The sequence below is a fragment of the Primulina eburnea genome, chromosome 15 (genome assembly GCF_022965805.1).
Source record: "Primulina eburnea isolate SZY01 chromosome 15, ASM2296580v1, whole genome shotgun sequence".
Lineage (NCBI taxonomy): Eukaryota > Viridiplantae > Streptophyta > Magnoliopsida > Lamiales > Gesneriaceae > Primulina > Primulina eburnea.
Window position 1 is genome coordinate 36,027,622 of NC_133115.1, and position 10,736 is coordinate 36,038,357.

General features: G+C 33.7%; 3 protein-coding genes across 3 annotated transcripts; all 3 read right to left on the minus strand.

The window, feature by feature from the left end:
- Positions 1-71: 71 nt before the first annotated feature.
- On the minus strand, positions 72-626 carry LOC140815696 (pectinesterase inhibitor-like). The gene has a single exon (XM_073174762.1). It carries the CDS (start codon positions 624-626, stop codon positions 72-74), a length of 555 nt encoding a protein of 184 aa, XP_073030863.1.
- Positions 627-1,789: 1,163 nt separating this feature from the next.
- Positions 1,790-2,686, minus strand: LOC140814734 (cell wall / vacuolar inhibitor of fructosidase 2-like). The gene has a single exon (XM_073173818.1). The coding sequence runs from the start codon at positions 2,450-2,452 to the stop codon at positions 1,892-1,894; it is 561 nt and encodes a 186-aa protein (XP_073029919.1). The 5' UTR covers positions 2,453-2,686; the 3' UTR covers positions 1,790-1,891.
- Positions 2,687-5,644: 2,958 nt separating this feature from the next.
- LOC140814511 (ras-related protein RABB1c) lies at positions 5,645-8,325 on the minus strand. Its single transcript, XM_073173525.1, has 6 exons — positions 8,126-8,325; positions 7,523-7,662; positions 7,016-7,098; positions 6,445-6,649; positions 6,288-6,356; positions 5,645-5,995 (listed from the first exon to the last, which is right to left on the minus strand). The coding sequence occupies exons 1-6, from the start codon at positions 8,169-8,171 to the stop codon at positions 5,903-5,905; spliced, it is 636 nt and encodes a 211-aa protein (XP_073029626.1). The 5' UTR covers positions 8,172-8,325; the 3' UTR covers positions 5,645-5,902.
- Positions 8,326-10,736: the final 2,411 nt, after the last annotated feature.

Genomic DNA, 10,736 nt, shown 5'->3' on the forward strand with positions numbered 1-10,736 from the left:
AAGAAAGATTGATGATGATTAAATCACCATTTTTTTTCTTTTTCTTTTTTAAAATGAATTAAATCACCATTTCAATCATATGGAAATAGCTGAGAAACGGCAAGGCAAACTTTCGAGTACTTGATCAAATCCTGATTGTTCACAGCCATGGGAGACGGCCGGCCATTGAAACTCGCTTCGCAATCTCTTGCGTAGCCTTCAGCGTTAGCTGCTGATCGATCCAGTTCGTAGTAGGTATCCGAATAGATATTATCCAGCGCTTCGCCGAGTGAATGAACCGCCCACCTGTAAAAACGTAGGCAGTTTTTCATACCGACTAGGGTTTCATCTTTATAGCCTACTTTCGTGGTCTCGATCCATGAAGCAATGTGATCCGTGACGTTGCTTGTGCTTGTATACGCCTCGCGGAAGACTATGTACGCAAGTGTGAATCGATCGGCGTTTTTGGCGAGTGGATTGGAGTAGATGACTGTGCGGCAGAAGTCGGAAATCGTGGTGTTTTGGCATACCTCGTTGACTAATTCGTCGGTCGCGTTGTTGTCTGAGAGTGCTGGGATTGAATTTGTGCAGAAACAGACAACAAAGGTGAAAATCAGGGGGAGATAGCCGACGGCCGAAACTGACATGATTCAAGTTTTCAGTGCTGCGATTGGGATTCGATTGTGTGATGAAATTATTTGGAAATTAAATAAGGGTCGTTGCCATTAATGGTCACACGAGGTTGAAGACAAGAGGATTCTTTTCCAAATCCAACACAAATCAAGGTGCAATGTTTCTCTTTTTTAATTTCATGAATTTTGAGAAGTTAATGTGATCTAATTATGAATGTTTGTAATCTAAGTTGAAGATGGTTAAATTTACGCAATAAAAGAGTGGATTTTGTAAATTTATGTGGGGGAGTTGAATTCGAATTTTTGTGTGTGTAGAGAATCTGATATTCGTAGGCAATGAACGAAAAGACATAATTGCGAAATCTAGTTGGATTATATTTATGGGTGTTAAAAACTGGCAAATTCATCTGGCATTTTGTTCATACTTAACTTGAAAATTGGTCAAATCGATCTGTTCACTTATTTGAACATTTTAATTCTTTAAAATTTTAATTTTTTCGATTGTATCAAAAATATTTTTTATATTTAGTATATTTTTTTATTAATCTACCAATGTTAACAAAGATTCGGGTATTGAATTTCATCTCCATCCCCATACCCATCGGATTATCGGATACCCATATCCTACCCAAATACCCTATCATCATATACAATTGAATTTTTTCAAATTTAAATTGTTTCAATGAAGTTATGAATATTTAAAAAATTATTTAAATGAACAATAAGAAAAATCATTAACGATAAAAATTTACAAAATAAACTTTATAGAAAAAATAACAAAATATTAAATAATTTATATTAGTTCAACAAAAGTACGCAATTCAATAAAAATAAAGTATTTTTCAATTTTTAAACTCAAACATGGAATAAACTTAACAATGGAGAAAATGAGAAATTGAATGAAAAATAAAAGAGCGGTAAAACCTTGAAACGTAAAAATGAAATTGCAAGGGAAGAGAAAAGAAAAAATATCGATTTACTTAAATTTGAGAAGATAAATCTTTAATATAAATAAATATAATTACTATATATATACATATATATATATATAGATATATTTATATATTAGAAAACATACAATTTATTTTTTGATAAAATAGGAAGTAATGAATTTTTAAATTTAGTTAAAAAAAAACAAATAAATTTGCAGTATTGAGTTTGTCTCGAGAGTTTATCTCATAATAATAAAAAAAAAAGCATGATGAAAAGAAAGAATACAACATCAAGGATCGCGTAACGAAGACAATCTGCATTTCAGAATTCCATTGATTGAGAAAAGATCAAACGAGAACTGGATCGCCATTTTCATCTTGTGGAAAGAGCTGAGAAACAGCGTCACAAATATTGGAGAACTTAATCAAGTTCTGATTCATCTCAGACAGGGGCGATGGCTGCTCACTGAAACTGGCCTCGCAATCTCTTGCGTACCCTTCGCCCATAACCGCCAATCGATCCAGTCCACCATACACTTGCGAATCCATGTTGCCCGTGGCTTCACGGAACGACTGAGCCGCCCACCCGTAAAAGCGCTGGCATTTTTTCATACCGACTTGAGTTTCATCTTCATCGCCTGGTTTGATCCATGAAGCAATTTGATCCGCAGCTTTGGTTGTGTTTGCATACGCTTGCCCGAAGGCAATGTACGCAAGAGCGACTCGATCCGCTGTTGGGGATCGCGGATCAGAGTAGATGACTGCGCGGCAGAAGTCGAAAATTGTGGTGCTTTTGCATACTTTGGTGGCTAATTCGGTGGTGGCCGAGAGGACTGGGATTGAATTTGTGGAGAAACAGACGACGAAGAAGGTGGAAATCAGGGGTAGATAGCCTACAGAAACCGCCATGATTCTTTAGTTTCAGCGAGGCGATTGGGATTCGATTATGTAATTAAATCGAATAGGAGTTGATGTTGAAGATATAAGGATTCTTTTCCAAATCCAACACAAATCAAGGTGCAATGTTTCTCTTCTTTGATTTCATGCATTTTGAGAAATTAATGTGATCTAATACTGAATGTTCGTAATCTGACGCAAAGTTGGCGAAATTTACTTCAGTTGTTTCGTTACATTTTTACGATACGTATATCTTTTGACGCGCATTAAAAGATGGGATTTTGTAAATTTTAGTGGGATTCATCAGATTCAGATTTGATATTGATAATCAGACAATCAGTGTTTGGTGTTTGCATAATCTGATTCTTTGAAGGCGAGTAATGAAAAGGCAACATTGAGAAATGTAATTGGACCATGGGTGTCGAGATCGTAACGGACGGTCAAATTTAATATCTACGATCGCCGCGTTTTTAAAAGTTAGATTTTTTGTTCAGTTTTTACAAAAATTGGTGTATCTTTGCGCATGACATGCCCGTAAATTGAAAAATTATCAAACACATTTATTTATTATTTTACAATAGGGAAAACTAAATATTTGATCATGTATATTTGTTTTCTTGCGATTTTAGCATTTAATGTTGTCAAATTTCAATCTTAGTATGATGCTCGTGACCAGATTTGTCCGTATAGTTGCTGAAGTATATATATTTAGGATAAAATTATTAATTTATAGTTATTATTATTATTATATGTTTGATGATTCATCAAAAATTATAATTTTAATTTATTAGTGCTTAAATTTCGATTATCATCTTTTGTTAGTCTATGAGAACGTAAGCATTAGTTTATTTATCCAATATATTTTTCATGTTAATATCTATAATTATAATCATTTTCTTATGTATAATAATTATTGATTAGTTAGTCATTATATCTCAATTAATCACCAAGGAATAATGCGTTTCTAGAATTCTAATGTTCATTATTTCGTTCATTAAAAAAAAAAATACAAAGCTCTTAAACCTTGGGGTAAAATGGTTCAAACCTTCTTTTTCCAACTATATTCACTGGCACAAATCAATTGGGTAGTTCCCGAATTATTGCTTTCTCTAACTAATACATTTATATGTTGGCACTTCGCAGCAAACTAAAGCAGTTAGCTTTGGCAAATATCTCTTGGCCTTGGTGATAAAGAATAATGTCCCAAGATCAAAGAGGCCTTGAGATCAAATATTATTTGTGTGGTTATGTTATCTAGTTTAGATATGAAATATATTTCTCCATTTTAAAGAAAACAGTTAGTTTTAATTTTGTAACATTAATTGGTCATGGTTGCAAGTCCAATGTATTAAAAAAACTACATTAATTGAGAAATAAATAATTAGCAGTTCAACATTTCAAAGTGATGCCGCCATACCCAGGTAATATTTCAAATATTGCACGCAACCGTCAAGGGACGAAAAATTATTTATCAGAGACCATAAATCAACCTCGTGATACACGATTTGGTTGGGGAAAAAAGAATGTGTATCTATGTTTTTTTCTTGGAAATTAAAAAGAAAACTGTCTGAGTTTCCTGATGTTTGATTATGACATAATCATTAATACAACAAGACTCTTCACTGGGTATATTTTTCCGGGTTGTATGCGCTATCCTTATCCCAAGGGTCTGTCTGCCCTAAACTTGTCCAGGACAAGTGCCCGCAAGCATCAACCAAGTACAAGATCGCTTGCACATCTCTTTGCGGGAATAGAGGGTATCACCATTTTTGTGGGAAAAGATGACGAAAAACGGAACCATGTATACGACACATGGTGCTTCACCGCTGATATTTTTTACTTATTATAAATAACGGATCATCAAATCTCTAGTCTGGCCTTGTTCAAGCCAACGTCAAGAGGCTGATCGATTGCAAAGCTCCAAATGCAATCAACCGGTTCCAGATCATCAGCTTGTAACAATGACCGCAAACTGTCATCATCAGATTTCTTGTAATGCAAATTTTGATCAGGGGCCGGAGGAACAAGTAGATTTTGTTCGCATGATTGATCAAGATTGGATGCAGAAGTGCTCGAAACTTCTTCGTCTATGTAATTACATGGTGCAAATGTATCTTCCGGCTCTTCGAAATACTCGTTCCCTTTATAGATCACGCCCTCTTTAAGCCAAGGAAAATCAAATACTCCTAGCTCATCCCCGAAATCATAGCTCTTTTCGTTGTGCATAAAATCGTCCAGGACACTAAATTCGGATTTGTTCCCTTTCTTGGATTCTTTGTCGTCTTCTCCATGATCTCTTGTCCTCTTCCTGGTTTGTGTGCTTTCTATCCCTCCAGCCCGATTCATATCTTATTGCCGCTGTCTGAAAACAAGAAAATAATAAAGAAAGAGATGCATAGTTAAATGAAAATGTTTTTATTTCAAGAAGACTAGATGAAAGTGATGAAGAGAGGAGGATCTTTATGCCTGGTTTCTGTTGTTTGCCTTGTGTTTTTATCCCTTCTTTTGTGTCCAATTTTCATGGGAGCTTTGTTGGGTTTGCGTTTATCATTTTGAGTCAAAGGCTATGTGATTCAAAGCTAATTAAAACTGTTTTCTGGACACATGGAGCGTGAGGGAGTGCAAACAATTACACACCGTTCACCCTTATCCCCTTGCATTTCTCTTTTTGACACTATGCACCGTGTGTGCATACAGATAAAATTTGGCATAACAAAATCCTATGTTTACGGGTCTTTCCTTCATCGGGATCTCCTCAGTCCCTTTAATACAAACTCTGGATGAGACAGATGATAAAAAGTGCTCATTTTGCGCTCATACTTTCTCGAAATGGTTTGTTGGAAAATTTGGCATACACCAGGCCAGTTGGCCACCCATAAAATTACTTCAAATGAATATGCTTTTCTCTAATCTTGAAGGGGTTTAATTAAAGGCCTTTCAAGTTTTTTGTTTTAATATATATTATTAATAACAGACAATATATTATAATAGTAATTCACGTAGAGATTGAGGTGAAAATAATCAACCTAATCTGAGTGTACGAAAGTCCACACAAATATTTTGAATGTGACAACACAAAGTTTTTGTTTCAAGACGCGTACCATCTACATGATTTAAATGGCATTTGTAGGCTGTAGCCGTCATATTTGACCGAATATACGACTGCACCCGGCAGAGATTTCTATCCACACTCCATAAACAAGGTAAACAAGGGAAACAGAGAAAACTTGACCATATAAAACAAATGTTAACAGAGCTTGTGTCTAGTTTGCAGCTTGATACAACACCATGAACCAACTTTACACCCTTTATGCAATGACTGACAAGGTACCATCGAATTTATATTTCAGCAGAAATGAAGAGATGAGCAGGAACAGGCAAGAAGTGAAACCATATAATGAAGTATCACGAAATGTTGAATTGCTTAAAAGAATATTTCACTAGTGCTTCCAAAAATATATCTCAGCCACAGCAACCTCCACCTTGAGATGAAGAACCGTTCCTGCCACCAGATGGGCCGGGTATTCCACCAAAACCAACTTTTATTCCGAAAGACTGCAAAAAAAAAAGAAATAAATATAGATTTTTGCAAAGTATATTGATTATAAGGTATGAGTAACGCTCATGGTCAATGAAATAATTAACGACAAGAGAGGGACAAAAAATAGATTTTTTTTTATTTTTCTTGATAGTATACATACTAACATAAGCTATTTGAGGTGAAAAAACGTATTTTGGTTTATTTACTGACAATAAAATCGGAGGCCGTGGATAAGAGCTATTTGTTTGAAGATGAGAACCACTATAGACGTTCTTAATTAAAATCTTCAAAGAAAAAGGAGCTAACCTCGTTTGACACGTCAAAAACTCCATCCTGGATTTTCTTATATATTGTTGCAGCTGTTTTTATAAATGCCTGCAGATAATGCCTTGTAAACAAAAATAGAAAAAAAAATATATAAAAGGTGCATTAGGGTGTCCAGTTTCCTGAACTGATTCATCACCTCCTCCACATTTTGAGCAGTTTTTGCAGACGCTTCCATGAAAAGCAATCCATGTTCCTTTGCGAACTGCTCCCCTTCTTCAGTGCTAACAGCCCTTCTGTGAGCGAGATCACACTTGCTTCCTATCAAAATCACTGTCATGTTAGGATTTGCATGCTGTCTTGCATCTTCTAGCCAGCTAGCCAAGTGATTAAATGTTTCCCTCCTGACACGTGGTAAAGGAAATAACAATTCTTAAAATCAAGTATGCTGAATTTGGAAATGACCTTTGATATAATAAAAAAAGTGGCTCGATCCATCTTGCATCATGATGGAACGTAGTGATAAAAGGAGTAGTCACAAAGGGCTGTGGTGCAAAATCATATGAGGTGAAATGCAAAGCATTACACGTTGTAACAAAGGTGCTCAAAATATCAGTCATTATATAGATCATCCAGTATAACATGATATGGAATTCTTCCACAGAGATCAAACCTTTGCAGCATTCAGTGTTCTTTTTTGGGAAAAAATAAGGACGATAAAAATAGCCAAGTTCTGTACACAAAATATTACACACAGATGGAAGAGCTACCTGGTGATGTCATAGACTAATAGAGCACCAGCAGCTCCTCTGTAGTAGGACCTTGTGATGGATCTAAAGGACTCCTGCCCAGCCTGAAAAGTTAATCCAACTTAAGATTTAGGAATAGAGTAATGATCCTTGGGCATACTAGCTTTACAAGTTTCAGAAAATACATTTGCAGACCTATACATAGCTCAGCAATTCAACAAATGAACAACCAATATGCATTAGCAAGAATTTCAACAGATGCAGTTTCCAGATTGGGAGGAACCGTAAAAAGTATTTCAATAAAAGTAGTCGAGACTCTAAGAGGTACTCAACATGTAGAAAGAAAATCCGCGGTTTCTATACCTTAGATTGAGAGTGTACTCATATTCTTTAGACTCATTTTATTTTTAAATGTCGAATTTAGAAGCAAATAGTAACAGCATCCCAGTAAATCGTCACAAAAGACAGAAGAACATGTTTGTTACCACTATAACTTTATTTTGCATGATTTCTGAAATCAATATCTACCGTGTCCCATATTTGAAGCTTTATGGGCTTAGAGTCAATAGTAATCATCCTCGCTCCAAACTCAACTCCAATAGTTAAGTCATGCACCGGCTGGAAACGCTTGTCAGTAAATTGAAGAAGAAGACATGATTTTCCCACTCCTGCATAGAAAAAAGTTGTACGTCACTGGGATTTTTCTCAATCAACCACCCAATGTAGCTCGAACATGACACACCAATCAATCTAGTTGGTCGGCTAATTCCACTGAGCACTTTTCTGAAAGCCTTAAAACTACCAACTGCTACGAATTGGCTTCACTTCACATTAGATGTGGTCAAACAATTAATATCTCAAACAAAGACTAGAACTTTACTAATCAGCCAAACTGAATTAAATTTCAAGAAGAGCAGAGCACACCCAATCTCCAAGATAACTAGAGGCCGCAAGCAAAACCTAGTCTTCCTCAAATATCAAACCACATCATACAAAGAAAAATAAATAGCAATAATAATAAAGAGTGTCAAATTTCAATTGTATTAAACAAAAACGATTTGAAAAACACGATAGAAAGCTGGAAACGGGAAAAAAAAAAAAAGAAGGTGCAGACAGAAAAGTAGAAATTACCTGTATCGCCGATAATAATATACTTGAAAAGATAGGCGTAAGACATAATTTTGTTCGAATCTGGATCGGGAAAGAGACAGAAAATCTGGAATTCGGAAATGTGGAGATGAATAAGGAAAGAATTATGATTAGCCGTATTTATTCACGAAGAAAAAGGAGTTGATGATTATCGATACGTTCCAGCGAAGCACGGATGCTTGGATAAATATTTTCTTTAGAATTTTATTAATAGTTAAGAAAACACGTATTCACCCTTTTCTTTTTTGTGGGGCCGGGGTTTGCTGATTTTGATTTGTTAAATCAATATGAAATAAGTCAATTTTCAAATTTTCTAATCTATATATGTCATTTTGATATTTTATATTATTAAATTTCAAATTTAATCATATATTTTTTGATTGTTTTAGCCAATTTTATAATTTTTTTAGAGAAAGCCTGATATGATATTATGTATGTTAACATTGTATTTGTGTCACATCAATTTCTATCTAATTTTTTATACAAGATGTTAACGAGAATATATCAGTTCAAAACAAACACGTGTGACTCGTTAATATTTTTTTATTTTCAAATGAAATGTTCTTACGAACATATTGTACAAATATTTCAAAAAATATGTTGCATAGAATCACTCCAAATTCATGAGCCTTCAGGTCCAAGTAGGATAATTTTAAAAGATCCCTAATATCACGTTGAAAAACACAAAAGCCAAATAATCAATTTTCAGCGACCTAAAAAATTTCTGCCTAAAAAAGTTGAAAATTAACGTATTTAAAATCCATATTTGATAACTTATCGGACTAAAATATAATGAGATTAATATATAAATACCAAAAAGCCATTTCTCCTATTTTTATCATCTTATTTATAAAGGAAGAACATATCATTTTGGCTTTTTCAATAATAACACCTCTTCCATTAATCTGCATATTTAATATAATGTCCATTTTAAAATTTTAATCATATGGAGACAGCCAAACATGATTTAATATATATAGGACCTGATCAGTACGAAAAAACAACTATTATTTCATACAATTACTATTATTTATTATCCTATAAGTTGATAAGCATGGCTGCATTTGGAGTGATAGGATAAATAATTAAATTCATATTTATATGATTATCTTTTGGACAACGTTTATCTACTTTAATTTTGACATGCATGTATGTGAATAGAAGCTGACCAAGTTCGAAAATTGGGGATAAAGGGTAAGGTATAAAATTAAATAAATCAGACAATTCTATTCTATTTTTAATTTTTTTAGGTTATATATGAAATTCACCTTTACGTGTTTATCTTGAGTCTTGCTGAATATTATGCCTTACGTATAGCATTTTAAACATCCGAACAGTCATAGAAGAAAAGAATTTTATTGGTATTTACTTCGAATATTTATATTTCTTCCAACTTTTAAGTTAATATTTATATGGATTACCAAAATTTATCATACACGTAGTTTAAATTTTTTAAATAAGCCAATAAAACGCGAATTTTCAATTTTTTTATGACAATGAAACCAACAATCGTTATTTTTCGGTGCCCACTAGATAAACCATGAGCTATGTGATGGCAAGATAAATCGAAATTTCTTCTCACGGCAATGAAGATCTTCTACATTTTCTTGATCCAAATTTGGAAGACATTCCAGCACCGACTGATGTAGAATGGTCACGTATCCATTATATCCATCTATAGTGGCAAAAACCCGAGGCCTGGCCCTTTTTCAGCCATAACCCAAAAATAATTAAGCCCAAGGCCTGTTGCCTTTGCCCGGCCCATTAAACCTATTATTTACAGGCTATTAAGAGGTGCTATAATTACTAATTAGGTTTATCCACTCAATAACAGTAATTAAAAATTGGAATTCAATTTGTCGCAACCACTCAAATTTAGGCCAACTTATTTTTTGTGATTTTTTATGACTTGAGAATCGCAAGCCGAGGTAAACTACAAGCTAACACGATATTATCTTATAAATCGTGTTAATAATATAAATAGTACAAAACAAATATTGTGTGACAAATTCGCACAAAAAAATATTGGTAAAGAAAAATTGAAATCATTACGTTAGTTAAATGTTAGCTTACTTCACCATTGAAGTCGTTGTCCAAGTTAAGCCGGGTCATTTATACTGAATAGAATACATAAATACTATAATAATAATTATAATAATAATAATAATAATAATAATTGTATCTATATATGGAGTTATCAGCTATCGATAATTCAATAATGAAGCGGATTCATGAATGTATAAGTCAGTTGAGGGGATAATTTAATACCTTTAGACAGTACATTCATATTTATGGAATGATATAAATTATTATTTTTTTAAAAAAAATTATATAGCAAGGCAAATGTTTGTTGAGGCATATTAATTGTCCCGAAAATGATCGAATCGTGGCATTTGTACTTATGTACTATTTAAAATATTGGAGTTGTATCATTGACATTATCTATAATTTTTTTAAAGCGACAAACATTCGATCATACATATAGAATAATGATCAATGTCATGAGTTCAATTCTCATGTGTTACAAGGAGTCGAATTATTAGAAGATATATTGTTAGGAGTAATAATTGTCCATGCTAGGAAAGGGATTGAA